At 43.7% G+C, this 22,503-nt stretch overlaps 1 protein-coding gene across 2 annotated transcripts; it reads left to right on the forward strand.

Moving 5' to 3' along the window:
- The first annotated feature begins 902 nt into the window (after positions 1-902).
- Positions 903-21,149, forward strand: REG (proteasome regulator gamma). 2 transcript variants are annotated; one of them, XM_065448039.2, is made up of 10 exons: positions 903-1,330; positions 2,146-2,178; positions 2,648-2,710; positions 2,787-2,882; positions 9,718-9,766; positions 14,288-14,400; positions 16,622-16,690; positions 18,624-18,746; positions 20,867-20,953; positions 21,036-21,149. In XM_065448039.2, the coding sequence occupies exons 1-10, from the start codon at positions 1,271-1,273 to the stop codon at positions 21,114-21,116; spliced, it is 774 nt and encodes a 257-aa protein (XP_065304111.1). In that variant the 5' UTR covers positions 903-1,270; the 3' UTR covers positions 21,117-21,149. The 2 variants fall into 2 exon arrangements, with proteins under 2 accessions (XP_065304111.1, XP_065304112.1); XM_065448040.2 differs by lacking the exon at positions 903-1,330 and adding an exon at positions 1,426-1,572.
- The last annotated feature ends 1,354 nt before the right edge of the window (positions 21,150-22,503 follow it).

Genomic DNA, 22,503 nt, shown 5'->3' on the forward strand with positions numbered 1-22,503 from the left:
TTTAAATCTGATACGCTTCCTGCAATTTTAACTAAACATGTTGGTATTCCACAGTGGTCCATATCTTTTCTTTGAATAATATCTAAAGGTAGTGATGTTACTGTCTTGTATAATGTTTGGATTATGGAGATTGTTAGTCTCCTACGGTGTGCCTCATAATCATATTGTGGTTTGGACACGTAAAACCCCATGATTTTTTTTTTAAAGTCTTGTAATGTGTTCTGCAGTGAAGACTGCATGCTAGCCCTCCAACCACAGACAAAATCATGGAAATACCACGTGCAGTGGTATATACCAGGTAATACTGTAGGCATGCAAGTTGCACGTCACCTGCTTTTGTCTGTCAAGCATGCTGTAAGCCAAGTGAAATCAATAATTTATCATGCACCCCCTCCCCTTTTTATTTCTTCTTAATTGCTCAATTATTGCTCAACAAAAAAAAAAAAACGGGGCCGGGGGGGCTTGCACATCGCTACGTTATGTAGCTTCGCAATCCGATGCCGTCAGCACCGATCAGTGCAGTACGAGGGAGTTGGCGGTGACAATTCAAATTTTACCGTTACCGTTAGATGGAACTGACCAGGCTACTTTTCTGTTAAAGCTAAGTTTGGGATGATTATATTATATGATTTATAATATCATTATATTATATTTATATGATTTTCTCTCGCATCATCTCTGTAAACGACAGAAAATATGTTAGTATTGCCTGCTGGATATAAAATCGGGCTCCTTAATTATTGGTCAATTACTTTGTATTCTGGACTCGTGTCTTACGTGCACCCGCAGTTTCCTCTAAAGTTTTGTTTTTGTTTCAATAACTCGGGGAGCATTTTGTGTCGTGTGGCCTCGTCGATGTCGTTGCAGTTCGCAGTGACGCGAGGGAGTACCTTAGCCTCCGATGGTAGTACGCATGATCGAAGAAAACAACTATCGTTTTGTTCTTAGTTCGTTTTACTTGAGCGGATGACGCAAGCAAATTATAATGTCTGCGAGTGAACGTATCAACTAGTGGCAAATATTAAACAAACTACCTCAAAATTATAACCCAAAGTACGCGCATGCCCGCACACACGGCGTGAAGTCCGCTGAGCGGCAAAAATTTTGACGCCTGTCAGCGATTCCAGGCTACGTCGCTAGGCGGCTGAAGTCGTGTCGTTTCCCTCGGCGTCTTTCATTGTTTGTTTTTTTTTAGATTGCGCAAAACGCGCAAAAGTATCCGCACCTCACCACTGCCCAGACCTTGTTGAAATTTAAGGCCAGCAAAGTGATGGAATCGTTGTTCGCTACCGCCGAAAGGCTCTCTGCGTCTACGCCAGGAAGGATAAAGGTAAGTGCTTGGTTTCGGTGTGATTTCAGCGTGTTGGAACGTCTTTTTTCGCACTCACTCCTATCCTCTTCACCGGATCGTGGAGAGTTCCGTTTCGGAATGGGCATGCGCCGTAGCGACTTCCGTTCGGCGCGCCGATGCAGCGTGTAGGCGCTTGTTCCATACCGAAAAAACACAATATATCCCACATTCCATTAAATTGAAGTTAAAGTTCTCTAATGGCCAGAGAAACAAACCCAAAGGTAAAGTTTTCTCTGCATGTTATCGCATTTCCAACACACATCGTCACTTCGCGCAGGAGCGCTTTGTTTGGGTATCGTAGGTTGCCCAATGAATTACTAAGCCTAGTGGCTTTGTGGAGAGCTTTTTGATAGTTTAGGACAGTCGTGTTGGACAGTGGCTGTCCCAGGATTATCCGGGCTACTTGCTGGTCGCGGCTGTCAACGTTATTCATGTTGCGAACCGCACGGTGCGTGGCTGATAGGCTGTTTCCGCTGCTCCCTTCTGTGGCACTTCTGGCGTGAGCCACCTTGCCTCGAGGTATTTTGTATTTCGCGCTTTAATGAGGCATCCCTTCCTCGATCCTCGTTTGCACAAACTGCGACTATCGTATCGACGCCGTGACCCGAGCACGGGGTCTGGTTTCATGTCTTGAAGCAAATGAGCGTTATCTACGACGGTGTGCGTGCTCACGAGCACCTGTGTGTGTGTGCATTGGTACCTGTTGTTTTTGATGACGTCTGTGTGCCAGTTTTCGGTTTCCCTTCGTGGTTGTAATTTTCTTGTAACCGCCCTGCTGCACTTATTTTCTTCAGGTAGAAGAGTACAAAGAAAGACTAAAAAAAGAAGTGAGTATTTTCTTATTTTATTTTTAATGCATCACTCTAAAAAATTTCCCAGGTACCGAGAATGAATAACGTCGCTTTGTTACATGCGCGTTATTTTAACTCTGTTTTAAATGTGTGTGTAGTCGACAAGCTTTTTTTCATAATCGGCACATTTGAATGTTCTTGAATTTTTTATGTTGTTACTATTGGGTGTTCCATGTGCGAGTAGTACACATTCTTGAGAGGTGGTGCGGCCTAGCAATGTCTAGCTCTATGCTTTAGCTGGAGTACTTCCTAATTTTATTTGTTTTGACATTAATGTGCATGTTTCGTGAGACGCCGACTCTCCACCGTTCGAATTGTGAAAAGCAGATCTGCACAAAGCTCGCATATTTGTAAATTCGCGTCTAAATTGGGGCGCGCTGTACGGCCATGGTTGTTTCTGATTGCCTGCTTGTAAAATGTATTTTTGAATTTTTCGGCTTCGCAGGCAGAGGAGTTGGTTTTGCACAAATTTCCTGAGAAGATATTGGAACTGGAAACCTTGCTGAAAGTATGTATGCTAATCATAGTTGCATTTTAGGTGTTAGTGCCGTTTCTATTTTGTACTGGTATTATGTTCATTGCAGACAGATAAGTTTTCGAAGACAGACCTTGCAGCTGTACATGTGGATATCAACATTCCAGTGCCTGAACCGCCATTCATCAACCATGAGGCTGATTTGGTAAGAATAGCCATGAGCTGTGATGCACAACTGTTGTTTTCTAAACTTACTTGAACCTGGTAATGATATTGCAGCCAGCCTGCCAGCGATAGGTTAACCCCATCTGTGACATGCTTAAACATCCCAGTTGCCGACAGGTTTTAACTCCTCACAAAGAATAAATTAACTGCTGCTTGTGCTGTTCGATGGATTGTGCACTACCAAAAGCACAACTAAGCACTCAGACAAGGCTAGGCTCATCCATGGCATTGCTAGAAAATGCAAAGTACCACTGATGAGCTGAGATTATTGGCTGGATTTACCAGAAAAGTGTGAATGAATCCAGCTCAACCTTCTTCTCTTTAGTTTTGTACAACTAGCTTTTTATTTCTGCAGCTGCTTTGTTCTATTTCAAGGCAGAGCTTTCGTTGACAATTTGTGCTGCCACCAAGTGCCGTGAAGCTCTGTGGCAGCTCTCCGACATTGAACATGGCAGTCGTCAATCATCATCACTTCACAAATAGTCGAGAAATCGCTGATGAGCAAAATATGCAGACGAAAACAGTTGTGCAGCTGCCTTTGCATTTCTGCTACATTTGCAACTGTTTGTGGAATTAAGGTGAAACTACAGGAGCGGAGCTTCTGCACTTATGTTGTTGTGCCAATTAGACTGGCAGCACTTGATGGTGCTTTTGGTTTCTTAAACACTAAATCAGTGTACTTGGCGATGTACTTTGGCTTATTTTGCTGTTGTCCTCAGCTGAAACTAATAGGGTTGAGAATGTAGGACTTCTTTCAGGAGTGCTCTTAATTATGCATTTATTGCTCCGTAGCTCTCCCTTTATTGCCACAGAAAAGTGGTCTGTATGTTCTGTACTCTCTGGGGGCTGCACAAGAAGTACTCATACACAAGTATTAGGAGCCAGGGAAATGTCTTTGCATTGTCTGCAAATTTGCCAGAGCAAGCATGGATACAGGCACGTGATTGCTTGTTTGAGCTCTCCTTGCACATCATTGAAAAAATGGATACGGTTGTTTAATATTGCAACACATCAATCAATGACAGTAAGTGCGTGTAAAGGCCTCACTTTTTTTTTTTCCCCAAGATACAAGGGCCAATTTTCAGCGGGCTTCAGGCACAGGAGTTGAAGGTGGTCCATGTCTGGTCGAGCCTTCTTATAACAGAAGTTGCCTCTGGTGCGAAAATACCTTTATATTTGATATTTGTTGGGAAATATTTGTTACAAGCTAATTTCAGCCAGAAGCATTTTAGCTTTATTTCAGTATGTCCATGTTTATAATATTATATCGAGGTTCGACTTTACCATGTCAGCTCTGCCCATATGAAAGCCAGGAAGCTATTCACATCTGTTGCATATCTGTTGCATATTGCGTAAGCACCGCCATATAGTTTTTAAAAAATGCAAAGCTCAACTATAGGAAGTTTACTTACTCCTCAAGAGATGGCACATGGTGCATAATGAAAAAATGCGCGCGCTAGGGTTGTGTGAATATCAAAATTTACTAATATGAATAAGGCAAAGAACTGTCTTCGAATATCGAATTAAATGTTGAAAATGTGTGTAGCATGAAAATGTTGCAAAACGAGGTAAGAATAGCTTTATTACCCTTTAAAAAAATATTGCATTTCACAAGGCTGCCGCAGGTTAAAGTGACTCATTATAGGTAATGCATTAGGTAATGTCTGGTAATGCTCTCAATCAGGTAATGCTCAATTACAGATTATTATGAAGGTCAACTAACTGCTCAAAATGTTCAGAAGGTGAGCGCTCTCTATGTACTCTGACATCTCCACCGGTAGAAAACTCTCACTGGGAACTGAAGTGGCTGGGATGGCCAAGTACTTGGCGAGTGTACTTAAAAGTGGGTACTTGAAGCGGCCAATGGACTGTCCCCACTCACAAGGATCCTTGCCCCTTTCCAGAAGAGGCTTTTCCTCATAGTCTGCAACTTCCCTCTCTGAGGCAGATGCCAAGTGTGTCCTTTCCCACTTCATTACTAGATCATCAAAAGCATTCCACAGTCTTGTGTAGTACTGCCAAAGAAGACTTCTGGATTTCTTTTCTTGCTTGCTTGGTGGCTCAACGTCCGCAATTGATGCCATTCTTGGAGAACACGCTTGAGCGAGGACTGTATCGGCACTCAGATGCAGGTAAAACTCGATTTAACGAAGTGATGACCACGCTCGAATTATTTCGTTAAATTGGGAAGTTTGTAAAATCAAAAAAGGAATTTTTCGGTCCTTTAAAATAAAATTTTTTTATCATAGCATCGTACTTGCCGCTAATCCAGCCAATCTGCTGCATAAACCGTGAAATAGCTAAAGCAACCACTGCCACCCCTATCGAGGCAGTGTGTTGAGTCTGCAGTTCTGTGCGTGAGCACGGCGTGCAGCATTGTCAAAATAAAGCTAGGATTATGACTAGGACACCTAGATGTTTCAACACGTTATCTTTAGAGCGCGCGCACAAAGGAAAACCTGTCTGTCAGAATCATTTAGTTCAGGGTAAACTCGGCCAAGTTTCGTTAATTCGAGTTGATGACAACGGTGAACCCTATGGGTACCTGCCAGGGAATGGAAATTTCTTCGTTAGATCGGGAACTTTATAAAATCGGGTTTCGTTAGATTGAGTTTTAACTGTAGTTGCAAGTAGCACAGCAGCGAAGTTGGCGTGGTTTGCGTTTGCTTTACAGAGCCATAGCACCATCTTAGAAAAGCGGGAACGCAAGGCGAGAGTTGTCAATAGCGATGCAGTGTTGTCCTCGGACACACACACACACACATATATTATTTCCAGACATCTCAAAATAGTCCCTGGTAACATTTTCGAGATACATATTTTATTGCATATACTTACAGAGCCTGAAAGTACAATGTATTTCATTATGAAAGAGTCATTGAATAAAGCTTGGCAAAAAAGAAACTGAAAGTGATCATGTCTGATGAGCGTGATGCAGACTGAAACAGAACAGACAGACATAATGAGCGGATCATGCGAAGTTCTCAGTGAATAAGAATGTTCTTAGGAGAATGTGGGGCAAGCATATAATTCATTACTTGCTCCATTATTCAGTCTGTATGAATGTTGACCGTTTCTACCGTTATTTGGCCCTCCTCGAGTATTCGGGAATTTACGAATATGGATTTCTTGAATCTAATACGCTTCGAATAAGGAAAACTTTCTATTTGTATTTGAAATTTAGAATATTTGTACACCCCTAGCATGCGCAATTCATCCACGAAGAAAAGCTTGTCGGAGAGTGGCCTACAGTTGGCCGCTGCGGCTGTGTTGTGTTGTTGGGAGCTGCCTGACAATGGACCGCAAAGGGTTTAAGGATCCCTGAAACGACCAAGACAAATTTTGAAGACACATAGGGTACAGCTACAGTAATACATCCATGCCACAATTGACAAGCAATGACAAGTTCCCGTTCTTCCTAGCCATGCTTTTTCTCAACTCGTTCGCCGAGCGATTCAAGCTCTCCCTTCATTAACTCTGTGTCATGATGTGACACTGTATTGTCTACTTCCGGTTGTCTTCGAGCCAGCGCGAAGCCGCTCCAGCCTCTCCGCTGGCCGCCTGGCTGTCGATCCCCAGTGAACATTCTGTCACAGCGTCGAGTGTGTCTGGTATTCTAGTAAACACAGGCAAGTTGTACGTTTTGACGGATGAGCGGAAGTGTTAACTAAAACCTGTTTATACTACTACCACTGTGATGAAGGGGCTTTAACGTAAACCTTAGTATCCTTCACAGTGCAGCTTTACTGTGGTTGTAATCCTCTGGTGTGAAGTGACTGCCAAACATGTAGGTGCTGGCACCAATCGGATACCGACAGCCCGATCTGCTGCAGCCATTATGCTCTCATGTTGCCTTGGAAAGGGACACGGTGTTGCAGCTTGACATGTTGCTGATCACTAGATTTGCAGCCCACAACGTAACAAGGTTGCACTCGTTTTGCTTGCAAGAAAAGGCTTGAGACCAACCCTGAGCATGCAGTTCAAAATCGAGAATGTAACACAAGCAGACACTTGGTGTGCCGGAAGTGCTTGAGTGTAGTGATAAATTGTCATGTATTCTCTTCCTGTTTCTTACCCGCCGTGGTTGCTCAGTGGCTATGGTGTTGGGCTGCTGAGCACGAGGTCGCGGGATCGAATCCCGGCCACGGCGGCCGCATTTCGATGGGGGCGAAATGCGAAAACACCCGTGTGCTTAGATTTAGGCGCACGTTAAAGAACCCCAGGTGGTCAAAATTTCCGGAGTCCTCCACTACGGCGTGCCTCATAATCAGAAAGTGGTTTTGGCACGTAAAACCCCAAATATTATTATTATTATATTCCTGTTTCTTCTTTTTATACAGACGAGTGAACCAACATTCCAACTTGTGAACAAGATTTGTTCACTGTAGAGTTGAAAAAAAAAGTTATTGCTGATGTAATCTGAGTAGCCAATCGGTTAACATGACAAAATGGTGTTAAGTGAGCTTTCAATGTAGGCGAAATGTGCAAATACCCACATATAGATCTAGGTGCATGTTAAAGAAACCCAGGTGGTCCAAATTTCTGGAGCCCCCACTACGCACATAAACACACCACACCCCTCCCCCTCTCTCTTTTATACGTCTAATGGGCTAACTACGTCAATTGGGAAGGGGTGGCTGAAAACTTGGAAGAACGACTCCACTGCAATCGGTAGCGATGCACACCTTTAAAACCTTATGATAAATTGCATGCTTTACATGTACTGCGGAAACGTGTCGCTGATCAGAAGGACCTGTCCTACTTCAGCACAATGCGTTGGCGGGCTAGTTGGTGCGAATCCATGAATATTTTGTTTAGCGCAAAACAACAGACACAAGAAAGACGACAGGACAAGTTGAGTTGCGAGTAGCGCCTTGTCCTGTCCTCCTTCTTGTGTCAGTTGTTTTGCGCTAAACAAAGTATTCATGGACCTGTCCTAGCGACTCAGTATGTTTGTACAAGATCGTCAAAATCGTTTCGGGGTCCCTTTAAGTAGCCTTTGTTGTACATAGCAGTTGTACTTCTCTGTAATTTGCTTATTTGGGATTCTGTGTTGTCTCGTAGCTAATGGCTTCAGGCCAGTCTTGTACCAATAGGTCGGAGGAAAATGAGTGCCATGGATGGCTTCTTGGGCTCTCCTATCTGCAGTAATGACATCCGCAAAAATATTGGGTTTGGCACGGTACATTTCCATTAATTCGGCTCCACTTGATTAGATTATTTGGTTAAGTCGATCCTGACCGAAGGCCCCAGTCGGCGCTCATGCATTTGTATGGTCCCAAACTCACCTTATTTTCATCCAAAATTGGTTTTCGCATGATAATTCAAGCTTGACCAGCCAGTGCATGTGCCTGATTCTTATTGTGACCCCAATAGCGACCCTTTTAGTGGCAGCGTTTCTCGACAGATTTTTGGAGGCAGCAGATGCGTTGGAACACGCATCACTCCCTTGTCAAAAACTGTTATTTTCTGCCTGCCCTTAGAAGCTTTTCAAGCAATAATGGTAGCTCACAATTTATGAACACTCTATTTACCCAATTCTAGTGCATGCCTTTCTTTTACCAAAAAAATTGAGTTGAAAATGGCCTGCATGGTGCAGTTGGATAAGAAACTAAAACTGCCCTTTTGGCAATTTTACCGCATAACATAAATGCAATGCGGCAAAGCTAACCTAAAGCTCTGTGTGCTGAAGGGGACCTTAGGAAATTTTTTTCCTGTAGCGCAAATAGCACATGAATGTAGAACAGAAACATACGCACAGGTGCTGTGTGTGTGTGTTTCTCCTCTGTCTTTGGGCTATTTGTGCTACAGGAAAGAAGTGCAACATGTTACACCAACAAGGCCAAATATTTACACTGATGGATTTTAGGAAATCGGCTGCCATTGTGCAGCACGAATTAGACTTTGCCACTTTTCTTGTTCAAAATTGGGTGTGTGTCAGATTTCTGCTTTAAATGCTTTATTCAGATGTTTATGTTAGTTTTCTAGTTTGGACATATAGAAAGTGCACATACATATAGTTTGGTCAATTTAGTTGGTTTGGTCAGGTCAAAATAACGAGTCGGCTGTATAGCATTAGCATGTTCCACAAGTGCAACAAATAAACAAGGATGTTCAGTGCAGTTTAACCCATTACTGTACCTTGAAAACAGTGAGAGCGAAACATTTTATATTTTATGACTAGGGAATAGTAATACAGCTATGTTGTCTGTAACATTGTGCTGAAAGGGGCAAGCAGGTTTTCTTGGAATGTTTTGGTTTCTTTAGCAGTTAGTTCTTCCACGAAGCATAAGTCAACCAGTACTTGACATGTGGTAACATGCAACAATGGCATTAATTTCGCTGTGGTGCAAGGAGACTTCCCCTGACACAAGCAAAGCGGTGTCGCAATCTATGCTTGCTGTAGCCGAGTAGCAGATGGCATGCCAGAGGCCTACAGAGCATTTGCATGTTTCCTCTTTCATCACATTAATCATAACAGCAACCACATTCAGTAGTAGGCCTTTCACATTTAGCAAGCTTTCTCGAGTAAACTCTCATTTGTTAGTTTGCACTCGTGGAAACCTGTCTTTCTTCATCATCGGTTAGCTGCACTGAATCGTAAACATTTTTCAATAATTATCAACACTAGCATAAATGCAAATTTTAAAGGGGAAATAATGATCTGAGCACTTCTCTTTAGGCACTGCTACTATTACTCTTCCGGCAAGAAAGATTCTCCTCCCTGATTACCAAGCAACTAGTACCCAAATTTCCATATTATGTGTGTTTACATGTTGCTGTTTCAACCAGAAAGCCTTGTTCTTTCTTTGCAGCCTGCAGCAAAGAAAAGAAGGCTTGAAACTCTTGAGAATGAAATCACAGGTGAGTGATGTTATGGGTCTTCTAGTTGGTGCATAGTGGAAGGGCCTTGGTGCTGAGCTTGCCGGCAGGTTTGCAGCTTGAACTACGTTGTGCATGCACTGAGCAGTTCTGTCAATTTCGTTGCCAGTGGGCCTTCTGCATAAGCTAAATGCTTGATAATACTTTCTTTTGGCCGTGTTGGTGGGGTTTACTAGACATGGTTTTTGGGCGCTGGATGGAATACAGTCGCCGACCGTTTATTCGGACCTCACGGGGACTGCGGAAATGTCCGAATAAACAGGTGTCCGAAAAAGCAGATTAAGGGAAAAAAATGAAATCCTTTATTTCCACGCACTTATTCGGGCTCGGCAGTAGGCTTGAAGAAATCGTGAATGCGCCGTTGCACGCTGTTTCGTTTACGCGCAGTCAGACAAGCCTGAATCTCGGAGAGGGTCGTACGGTCACTATAGGCGGCTGAAAGCACAGTCACTGCTTGTACACGCTCCGCAGGCGACGGCAGCGTAGCACATGGTGCGTCAACTTCCGACTCGGTCATCGTCCGGCGGTGCAGCAGAAACCTGACGAATGATATAGCCGTCGTCGAGTTCTGCGCATGTCAGTACAGCAGTGTCGGCACCTGTGAAACTGTCAATGAGACGGTGTCCGGAATCGCAACGCAACCACTGCGCAAGTCTCGGCAGAACATTTTCCGCGTCGGTAGGGAGCACATCGGAAGGCGACAAATCTTTTAGGCCTCCCGGCACCCGCTTGCCGGCATTCCGCAGCGCAGTCTGCGCGGGCACTGTCGGCGCCATTGGAGACTTGACGCGATGTTTCCGTATGCCGCGTTAATCACCGAAACCTCGACACAGCACGCAAAGCAAACACCACCCCGCCGACACCAGTCACACAAACGAAAAAACGCGGCCTGCTCGCAGCGTCGCGCGCGAAGAAACAAACAGGTGCTGGATTGTCTTGACATGGCTTACTAAGCTGAAACCGGAACTGCTGCAGAGCCACTCTATCGAACTAGGCAGAAACGATGATGATGAGCGGGAATTTCCAGTAGCGCCACTTCGTGGGGCACCAAGGAAGCTACGTTCAAAACAAAAATGGCGTTCAGCCAGTCGAACCATGTACTGGGTTGAGTCGGTGCATGGTGCTCTCGACCGAGTTGGGTCAAAGAGTGTCCGAAAAATCAGACGAGAGGTTGCGAGGTGTCCGAACTTTCGGCAGTTGTTATACATTATGGTCTATGGGGAGAATGGCGGTGCCGCGAAGCTGACCGAATAATCGGGCATGTCCGAATTTTTGGAGTCCGGAAAATCGGTCGGCGACTGTATATGCAAGGAAAGATGCACATACGATATGCCTTGTGTGTGTGTTTTTCCTTTTGTATGTCCGATCTAATGTCCAAAAACCAGGTTTATTAAACTACACATTTCTATAGTGCAACAGCTTGTCTATATATATATATTACTAACTCAAGTTTGACATTTAATCTCGGTGCTGTGCAATGAGAACTACAATTTGTATCACTTAGTCGGGGGAGACCAGACTGCATGTCCATTGTCTGCCACTTATCCGCCCACACGTGAAAATGGTTCAAATGGAAAGATCACCTACCACTGATCATTAATTTGTTTTGGCATTCTGCTACTGCGCAGAAGATCACAGCTTTCATTCTTGGCTGCAGTAGCTGCATTCCAAAAGGGCAACATGCAAAAAGCACTTGTGTATCATACCTTGCGTGCACGTTATAAAGGGTCTGTCCCAAAACTTCCTGGACATATTTTTGCAGTCGGCAACACCGCCTGGTAGGGCGGGGCTTCGGGCGTAAAAGTTTGGGGGGGTTCTAAGCTTCGGAACGGCAGCGGTCTCGGTTGCCTGCGGGCAGCTGTTGAGGCAGGTCACGCTCCACGCAGAGGTATCTACTACACCCTCCCTGAGAAAAAAAAAATCGACCAGTTTTTGGAGCACTGTTATGCAATCAAGTTTTGTGTGAAACTGGGTAAAAACAGGGTGGAGACGCTCGAAATGCTTCAGAAAGCCTACGGTGATGACGTAATGAAACAAAGCCAAACTTTCATGTGGCACAAGAAGCTCCGGGAATGCCTGGGGGAATCTATCAACGACGACCGCTCGGGATGCACGTTGACGTCACAAACGGATGACTCGGTGCAAAGTGCGTCAAGTTCTAGACAAGGACCGGCGATTAAGTGTTCAGATGATCGCAGAGGAGTTTGGAATACTCAAAACAATAATTGATCGCATCGCATTTTAACAGAGAGTATTCAAATTAGGAAAATGCGCGAAAATGGTGCCAAAAGTCCTGACGAGTGAGATGAAAGAAGAGCGTTTGTTAAAGTACCAGGTATTGCATGAACGCTATGAAACGGACTCAGGATTTTTGGACAGAGTAATCACAGAGGACGAGATGTGGATTTTTGAGTACGATCCTGAATCAAAGCGTCTGAGCAGAGAGTGGCACACCACGAAGTCTCCTCGCCCGAAAAAAGCAAGGCTGAGCAAATCGCGAATCAAAGCAATGCTCATTGTGTTTTTTGACAGAAAATGTGTGGTTCACAGTGAATTCGTGCTATAGACAAACAGTCAACAAGGAGTTTTACTGTGAAGTGCTCAAATGGTTGCACAACAGGGTTCAGCGCGTCCGAAAAGAAATTCACGACAATAAGATATTGCACCATGACAACACTTCAAGCCACACTGCGCTCAATTTCTCTGAGTTGCTGGCCAAAATGGGTGTGGCAACGCTGCCATACAGCCCCGATCTGGCACCGCCGGGCTACCTTCTCTTCCCAAAGACCAAAAAAAACCCTGAAAGGAACTCGGCATCAAACGCTGAAGACAGTAAAAGCAGCTGCGACGACCTCGCTGAAGGAGGTTCCCGTTGATGGCTTCCAGGATGCCTTCAATTATGGGGTCAAGTGTTCGCAACGGTGCATCAAAGCAGGGGGAGAATACTTCGAAAAGTTCTCAAAAGATTGTAAATGGATATTGAATAGCAATTTATAGAAGAAAGTTAAGGGAAGTTTTGGCGCAGACCTTGTAGAACCCCAGCTGTACAAAATAAATTTGGAGCGCTTGCCGTCCCTCGTAACCCATTTGGCAGTTTTTCGCATGTCAAACCACACAATGTAACCCTTTCAAAGCATTTTTTTTTTGTCTGTCTGTCTGTCTGTGTCTGTCTGTCTGTCAGATACCGTATTTACTCGCATAATGATCGCACTTTTTTTGTCAGAAAAATTGAAGCCAATTCAGGGGTGCGATCATTACGCGGGTTAAATTTCCCGGGGGAAAAAAAAAATTTTTTTTCGTCCGCGTTTGCTGCGGGATGCGAGATTGCGGGTGCGGGACACCAAAACAAAAATGGCGGCTAGCGGAGCGAGCCGAACGCGATTTTTTTTTTTTCTTCTCGTGAGTACATTACGTGCATTGAAACAGTTTCTTCCGTATTAGTGATGAATAATATCGTTAATATCGGCAAGTTTGCGGCAATAACGTAGCCATGTCCACTTTGAGGGGACAGAAATAGGTGGGCGCGCTTAGCTGCCAGTGACAGAAACACATGACGGGCATGCTGCGGAAACTGCGGCATCTGTCTTCACTACTTTCCGCTAAGGGTGGGCTAATATCTTAGCTGTGTTACAAGCGTCGGCGTATGAATAGGGTACACTTTTAACGTATCAGAGTAAACGTGGCTACTATCATTGCCGCGCGCGATTTGTTGCGTGCTCACGAGTGCAAAAGCAGATGGAAAGAATCGAAATGCGCCTTTATTGTTTTTGTTGACATCAGCCATTGTAAAGCCAACCCATAATAAAGGCAAGTTTGGTTGTACCTCATTTTGTCATGGAAGTGCGGAAAGTGATTAAAGTAATGAAATGAGGCATCTACTTAAGAATGTTTAGTGCGTGCAGGCCGCTTGGCTTGTCTTGAAGAGTCGTTCGCGTAGCATTCGACAGGTGGTAAGCGCGATCATTATTCGCTAGACTTAGCACACGACATATCGCTGCGGCAAGTTCGGGGTGCGATCATTACGCGGGAAATAAAAAAAAATTGAATTTTGACGACAAATTTTAGGGGTGCGATCATTACGCGAGTGCGATCATTATGCGAGTAAATACGGTAGTTCCTGTAGAATATTTCATCCTGTGGGGACCATTAGACTACAAAGGTTAAAAAAAAAAATAAAAGGAGGATGAGCTGTGCACAATGCTCAAGTTCCTTTTCTTTCTTTTCTTTTTTTAAAGCTTTCTCTTCTGATTGAGGTCTATGGCTGTTCTGCATGCAGTGGTTTAGAGTAGATGTACTCGTCTTTTACTTTTGTAATGTTCTCTTACTTTTGGCTTGCAAGCTTTCTATTTGTTATTTGTATTTATTTGCCTGCTTTCTTTAGCTGGCCTTAGTTACTGCTAATAATGCAGTTTTTGTTCCACAATTGCAAAAGAGGCTCGATGTGCATTGTGTCTTGATTTTATCATATTTACTTATTCACCCTATCTCTCCCTCTTTGTGCAGGCACCAAAGTGTTGGTCCTACCAACAGGCTCAGTCGGCACTAACAACCACATTGTCAGCATGGTCGATATCGTCAAGCCGAAGATTTGGCAGCTTGTAGATGACACCAACATAGTGAGCTATTTTGAGTTCTTTCATAGGTTGAAAGAACTTCCTTTGGTTTTGGATAAAACCCAATAATTGCAGATTTTTGCACCCCAATGTAGTTTCATGGAAAATGGGTTACACCCGAAGTTTGCCCTTTCGTAAAGAATAATACAATAGAACTTAATTCATACGTTCTCTTTCTTTCTTTCCTTTTTTCTTTAAAAAAATGCGAGAAAGAGTGTACTAACCAGGAAAATTTAAAATCCAAAGAAACTAAAATATTTTGACAGGCTCAACTATTGTTGCCATCTACGTAATGCGAAGCATCATGTGGATTGTTGCAGTACAAGACTCTAACACGCGTAGAGTGGGTGGTGCTCCGGCAGCCGTTTTCCTATTGCGTGGTGTTTTGGGTTAAAAATCTCGGCGGCAAAAATTTTGTTCAGTAACTCTTTAAAAATAAGACCCAGTTGTTAGCCCCAAATTTCAAGAAGTATAAAACTAAAACGGAAGACCCGAAAAATAATCTAGAGGAAGCTCACCACTACAGAGTCTTGTATAGCCCATGTTGCTTTTAAACTAGGATCAGTTAGATGAATCATTAGCGATGGCAAGAGTCTTGGGATGTTAACATGTCGGCTTTTTCAATAGGGTGATGTCCATTGCTTGTACAGCCGAAGTGTAATTAGTTCTGAATGTCCTGAGGCTGATGTAATAGTAGGCAGGCAACCATTGTATTTCAATTATTACTTTAGCTCGGTGTTAAAAGGATAACTGCAACAAAATTTCACTTTGGCTAAATTTGGCAGTGAGTAAGCAATATATATAGTTGAAACACTCTTGGCAAAGCTGAACAGCTGTTAATTCTCATTGTGACCCGCTAGGAACTTGTACTCCTTTGAAACTTCTTTAAGCTGCAGACAGATGGCGCCACGACGCATCAAATCTTAAGCAACAAGAATGTTTCCTTGCCGTTGATTTCTAGCAAAGAATTGTCCATTGCAGGAACGCCCTGCACAGCACCACAAGAGGAATAACTGCCATGACCCATGTATAGTAAATGCGTAGAAAGCCTAGTTGCAGATTGAATTGTTGATTGTGACCAAGAGCAGCATACATGCCTTCTAATTTGGTGCAGCATAAATAAAGAAAGGAGGAGTAATTTAATATTATTATCGCTCCATGTTAAATAAATGTTGCTGTCAAGCTATGGAATTTGGATTAAAAAGAGTGTAGATATAGAGCAGCAGCAAGACCTGAACCAGTTCATGACCTCTGCACCCTTCCATTCGTTTCAGTGGGGCAACAGTGGTGCCCTTTCAACCATGCCATTCGTTTTGAAAAGTGCCGGGTTGGTTAACGATTTTGTTGCACCCTCCCTACCGATAGTGCAGACTTTGTGCAGACGTGTAGGTATGGAGCAGCAGACACAGCATGTTGGTGCCATTCAAGCACCGCTTGCGCATGTCTGCTGTCTGTACGCAACACAGTGTGTGTTTAATGCCTCAAAGGCTGACCATACATGCAGTTCGGAACCTCTCAAACTGGCTAGATGGTGCATTTTAGGCATACAAAACAAAACACCTGCACCGCGTCTGCACCTCAGCACTCGTTTCAAGTATCATATTATGCCTGCACCATTGAAATTGGGCTGCACACTTTCTGAACATCTCGTGCCACGCCCTGAACTGGTTAGTGGTGCAGGCAAATCAACCGAGCCAGCGCTTGTTGGAAGTGATATGTGACAGAGAACGTTGAGAACCTGTGTAGCTCCTCAACAGGACCTCCGACAGAGCTGATGCCTGTGGTTTGCTGACGAATCTAGGAGGCGATGTGCCAAAGACTTATGTCACTTTCGCTAACCACAAGGTACACACATTGTTGGCTTAAGTGTTATTTAAAAGGTGCCAATAAGCGAATTGGATAATTGTGAGACCTGCATCTTTGCCAAAATTGCTTCATTAGCGCATGCTACTCATTTATGCCTAACCAACTTAGCCAAATTGAAATTTTGTTGTAGTTGGTCTTAGAAGAAACAAGCATGCCTGCACAAATGTCAAATGTCACATCTTTGAAATGTCACACCACTGTGCCAGCATTCCCCTTAACGTTGTTGCCTTGCTCCTTCGCACCCATTTACACTGCGTTTTTTTTTTCTCTCTCTCCACACCTCATACATCTTCCTGTGTTTTGGCATTCAATGGTTGCTTCACTTCCTTCTTTGGTGTTCTTTTTTTTCTCTCTTCAGTTAAAAATGTGGATACAGTTTCTCATACCAAGAATCGAGGATGGAAACAACTTTGGTGTTTCTATACAGGTACGTCACCTACTAACAATCCTTTGTCTGTCTCTCAGGAATTGCAGTCAACCTCGTTACAATGGAACGGGATATGAACTAATGGGCCCAATAAGCTAATAGAATGTCCCCTTGAAATTCTCATAGAAACCCATGCATTTAATGTTATTGTAACAAAGCAAGAAAACTAATTTAAATGGATATAACAAACCTTACTTTGGTTCAGAATATTACTGATAATCTTTTGCCGATTAGGCTGAAATCTGGTAGCATGCAATGCTGCTTTTAATTTGTCAGAATCAGCAGTTCAAAACTCCAAGCAGTCTGCTACACAGGCACATGCCAAAATGGATATATTGCTGAGTCTATGGTTAACGGGTATTCAACAAGGGAGAAATTCACTTCCCCGCTGCAAAGGGAGTGCACTGTGTGACATGGCACCCCTGTCAAATGGCATGGCCCATTGTATCTTCCCGCGGGTACGAGGGGGAGGGGGGGGGCAGTGGGCCATATTTTTATAATTAGTTTACTTTTCCAACCTTTTTTTGTCATCTGCTACGACAAAACTTTGCTGTTGTCACTGTGACAGGGCACTCTCCACTGCTTGTGTTCTCAATAATTGCTCAAATTGTCAGTGTGTCGACAATCTTTAGCTGCCCTTCAACGGTGAGCAGAAGCCTTGTCCATCGAATTTGGACAGTGGCGCAGTGGTTACTAGCAGAGTGGTCCTTCCTTTTCTGATGGCTTTTATTCGCCATGACTGCGGAAAATGCTTAAAACAAAATAAATGTGGCTCCCTCTTCAACTTTGTTATAGGGAGGCTCTGCTGTACATGAAATTCAGGATGTAGAATTGTCACTTGAAAAGCGACTGGTGGCACTTCTCAGGTGTGCAAGATTTGACTGATAGTTCTCATCACTCTAAAATTAAAAAAGATCATAATTAAGAATTGGAGGGCAGATAACAGCAGCATAGACATTGTGTACGGTCATCTATCAATCTCTTGTGTGGGGTTCTGCAAGAGTTGGGGTCGGGCATGTCAAAAGAGTTAGCTGGCTCATGCCGTCATCCAACTCAACCTTGCTAAGAAAGTTGTTGAAGGGAGGAACATGTTTTCCTCGAGAACGAGGAGTACAGGGTTTAGAGGCGGAGAATGTGAACATTTAGCATGACTGAAAGTGAAGCACACCAAGGAGCCGAAAACGGCTGCTTAAAACCCTCCTCTGTCTAGAACTGAGGTTGAACAGCGTGAATAAAACAAGTACACGAGGAAACAAAACACCACAGACAAACACTGACTGCCAACTGGAAGTTTATTTGAATTTCTCCAGCCATTTTATTACCAGCATAGACATGCGTACAGCAGTCGCAAATACATCTGCAAAATCGGATACATCATAATCTTTCATTCCCCTCTGTCCACCCTAGGTCCCTAGGCCAGGGAAACTGCCGTTCTGTCTTTGCCCAATCGGAGTGTCCAAAGTTGTCGAAGGACCCGCGTTGAGGGCAAGGGTTCACACACTCGCTCCCGCACTTTTGTTTCACTGAACACACAGAAAGGAGGGTGGCTTCGTAGACAAAGGTTGTCACGCTTGACTCAAGCTGGCACTTTTACAGGAGTTACAGAACACCCTTTTACAGGAGTTCTCTTGTTCTCATTGGTCCATGAGAGCAGCAGCGAACCTGCTAACAATACTCTGTCCACTTAACGGTGCATGCTTGTCCAAAGGGGATGCATTGTTCGCTTCACAAAGCGATTAGTCACACAGCAGGGCCGGAGAGGCCAAAAGGTCACTAGCCCCGCTGGCCGATCGTAACTGCAGATTCCTGTGGCAGGGGACAGTAATGGTATGGGAGAAGTTCACTAAGCTTACACATTTGATGTTCTTGTGTGTTATCTTAAACTTGGAGTTCTGTGCACATTCTTTTCAACGTAACATTTTATGTGCTGCAGGAAGACGCCTTGACAGAAATTAGAGCGGTGGAGGGTGAGGCAGCAGCGTTCTTTGACCAGATCTCTCGGTACTTCCTGACACGGGGCAAAATTATTGCAAAGGTGGCCAAGTATCCACACGTGGTAAGGACCTCTTTTTTGTTATCAGCTGTTAGTGACAACACAGTGTTGTTGGTTGTTACTTGACTTGCATCGCCGATCACCGTGATGTGCTCCTGCAAATCGTAATAATGTTTACCATACTGTGATAGCTGTATGGGTGTTCCAAGAAACCCAATCTGCCACAAGCTGTTGCTCGCAATTCCAAATTCAAGTGAACTAAGTGGCGCGATGTTAAAGGCCACTAGTGTAATCAACACCCTGTTGCTCTGACAGGTTAATATCATAAGTTTGTGTTCATCAGTGGCAGATTCAGTACCAGTCCTACTGTAGTGTGCAAGGCTACCATCACTGAGCGTTTCAAATTTCATTGTTCATCATTTTTGCTTTTTCTTTTCAAGATACGACATTAACCCGACACTTTATAGATTGTTCCCATTGTGTTCCATGCAGCTTTTAGCAAAATGCAGTACAGTCAAACCAACTTATATCGAATGTCACGGTCATGCAGGAATGCGTTCATTATTGCCAAGCATTTGTAATAGGTACAGTAGAACCTCCGTCATACATTTTAGAAAAATGCACGCAAGAAAAAACTTAGTAAGCAGGAAAACTTACAATTCGAAGTAACTAGAAATTCGACAGATTCAACTATTGTTGACATCTACGTAATGCAAAGCATCACAAGGATCGTTGCGGCCTGAGACATTTTGTTGTTTTCCTATTGCGTGGTGTTGAGGGCTACGGGACACCGAAATGAAATCAAGTTGGTTGGCAACACCAATGGGCTTTTTATGAATCGAAATAATGGCATCTACTACTGCCACTTTCGTGCCCTTGAGACTTTCTCCTCCGGTTCTTCATTTGAACCATGCTCGAAGCTGTGCAATCACGCCTGCTCTGGATGGCTCTTACATGGGGAGAAGATATAATGCATTACTTTCTTTCATATTCTCTAGCAATGTGCTAGAGCAAATGAAAGGAAGTAATGCTTTATATCTTCTCCCTGTGCAAAAGCGTGCAAGCTGGCAGTAGTTGCCACTTTGAATTTCGTGCCGCTCACTTTATTTGTGTCACAAACTTCAATATAACATGAGGTGCATTCCGAGTCAGAAATTTAGGAAAGAAATTCTTTATATTCATGCAAATGCGGTAGGCAGGGGAAAATAGGCTTTCAGAAAGTTAAAGGAGCACTAAATATAATAAATCAGTTCAAATTGATCAGGTATTCTTTCAAAACCCTATTCAAATGAATTTTACAGTAACAGGTTGATTATTTGAAGAGAAAATTAGTTCCATTTCTTGAATTTCGTGCTGAAACCCTCGTGCCGGCATGTCAATGTGATGACTTCAGGGATTTCAATGTTTGGTTGTAGTCGGGCCATCATGGCTGAGTAAATGTTCTTGAAACTTATCAAGTCTTGCCTGTTTTAACATGCAATGTAGTCACCATTAAAATCCATCACTTTACGACCAACTGGTGTGCAAACACCTGTCTCTCATTCTTGTCTTTTTCGATCTATCACCCTGCCGCTCATGGTAAGAGTGGTGTTTTTGGTATTGTAAAGGGATAATTTGCTAATTCAAATCAGTTTTTCTTTGTTAGTGACCCTTTAAAGAGCAGGCTGTCTTGAGACTCATGGCTTCTTGCTGCGAGTACAGGAACAGTATTATACACAGATACTCATAACAGTACTATCTAGATACTGCACAGGTTAAGTACGGTATGTCAAATTTTTTTAAATGTTCAGGGCCAGTCTAAAACCAGTTTGCTTCTTTTTGCTGGGCTAGTTTGATACTTGCAGTGTAATTATGCGAGGAGATGTAAAGAATGTCTTGCGAACAATGTTAGTTGCAAGGGATGTTCCTTCTTGTCCGATCATTTTTTTACATGCTTTCATGTCTTGTGCCTTATAAAACCAGATTGTTGCCCTGGCCTGGTAACATGAGGGAGAGAAAGCTTAAGCAAGGCTTGTGAGCTGTTGTCACAGGCTCAATTTCGGCGTTTCTCTGTGCATTGTTGCATAATTACTGGAGCCATCACCCTATGCTTGCAGTACAGTGAACATATTTTTTTTACTTGTGCATGTGTATTTCATGCTGATGCAGTGGTGGTGATGCATAATGCTTTGTCACGTGTGCAGGAGGACTTTAGACGTACCGTGCAAGAGCTCGACGAGAAGCAGTATGTGAGCCTGCGGTTGGTTCTTTGTGAACTCAAGAACCACTATGTAAGAGCTGCTCCTCATGCACTGCTAGCAAGACCTTTGCGACTTTCGTTATTAATCTCTCTCTCTCTCTCTTGTTGTGCAGGCGACCCTCCACGACTTGATCACGAAGAACTTGGAAAAAATCAAGAGGCCACGAAGCAGCAATGCTGAAAACATGTACTAGCTTTTACACTAATAATAAAGGCAAAAACAGGTGGCTGTGTGCTGTTTGTCTAAGTTCTAGCTGCATTTTCAGAATGAATGTATCGAGCCCCAGCAGCTGTTTCTCAAAAGGCCTTTATTCATCTGGCTTGAGAAAGAGGTGCAAGTGCTGCATTACTATATTATTACTGTTGACAGGTATGATTTTCAACACCATTAGAAGGCCAATACCTGCAATCTTCATTGCAATAAGTGGCATTGTGGTGGAAGCTGCACGTTCTTCGAATGGCGGGTGACACGTGGCAACAAATCCAGTGTGCATGATCACGTCGTTGATTTGCCTTCTACTATACAGCTGCCAGTGTCCAAGACAAATGCGCTGGTTGATCATGCCCCTCGGACAATATATCACAAATTGATTTCAAACACTGATGTGACAACAGCAGAACTGCAGGCTGTTGTAGCAGCGATGCATCCCCCTGTAATACTTACTACACCCACCATATCTACTTACAATGTCTGCATGTAGGAAACTAGTACACACCAACTTGCCTAAGCCTTTAAGGCAAGTTATCTCTATCCGCAGAGAAAAATTGTCTAGATCCCTGGTTGTGAGGGGATGGGGAATGATTGAGCTAATCAGCTTGCCAGCTGATATGGTACATCAGGCTCCCAACATATGACGAACATCTGACCAAGAGTTTGTCTAAATATGATGGGTATAGTGATTGGAGTATCCCACCTACCTATCCCTAGTCTACATGCTAGGTGGCCCACTACAGTCGCCATATTCCAAGAGCAGGTGCACCTGGCAACATCCATCTTGTATGCCGTGAAGTACATTGACAGATGTGGCCTGGATTGAGGTCGACATCTCGTAAAGCTGCCCGAGTAACAATGATGACCAAGCATAATTTACTAGGGACAGCTAATTGGACCTGAAGCATGGAGGGGTAGGAGCAGCAATAAAGTTGCGTCTTCTCAAGTGATCTGCTGAACACTCCCTAACTGTTGCGACAAATAATCGCGGCGAATCGTACGTCCTATGGAAATGCCATTCAACATTATACCGTTATCCATATCGCCAACCCTTCCACCACCGCAACCAACGGTTGCTTGCGGGCTTCATTAGCCTAGCACTGAAACACGACGCAAGTGACGTTCTGGACTGAGGGAATTTATTTTGTGTGTGCGTGCTTGCGAATAAAGTGACTTCTCGTTATTTCGGCCTGGAGTAGGGGGTTTTGCCTTTTGTATTTGAGAGCTGCGGCGGTTAGTGAGTGCGAGAATTACCCCCCCCCCCCCCTCTTAAAAAAAAAGAAAGGAAATTGTGGGAAGTAATTGGCGATATATATGTGGTTGGAGCTTTGCGTGTAGTTATTAAATGCATTGAGCACGTTCTGGAATGG

The sequence above is a fragment of the Dermacentor albipictus genome, chromosome 1 (assembly GCF_038994185.2).
Source record: "Dermacentor albipictus isolate Rhodes 1998 colony chromosome 1, USDA_Dalb.pri_finalv2, whole genome shotgun sequence".
In the NCBI taxonomy this organism is placed as follows: Eukaryota; Metazoa; Arthropoda; class Arachnida; order Ixodida; family Ixodidae; genus Dermacentor; species Dermacentor albipictus.

Excerpts from the sequence above, each read along its gene's own strand:
- REG (XM_065448039.2), top strand. The coding sequence starts at position 1,271 with ATGGAATCGTTGTTCGCTACCGCCGAAAGGCTCTCTGCGTCTACGCCA. Across the intron at positions 2,711-2,786 it reads AACTGGAAACCTTGCTGAAA|ACAGATAAGTTTTCGAAGAC; the intron begins GTATGTATGCTA and ends TGTTCATTGCAG. Across the intron at positions 9,767-14,287 it reads TCTTGAGAATGAAATCACAG|GCACCAAAGTGTTGGTCCTA; the intron begins GTGAGTGATGTT and ends CTCTTTGTGCAG.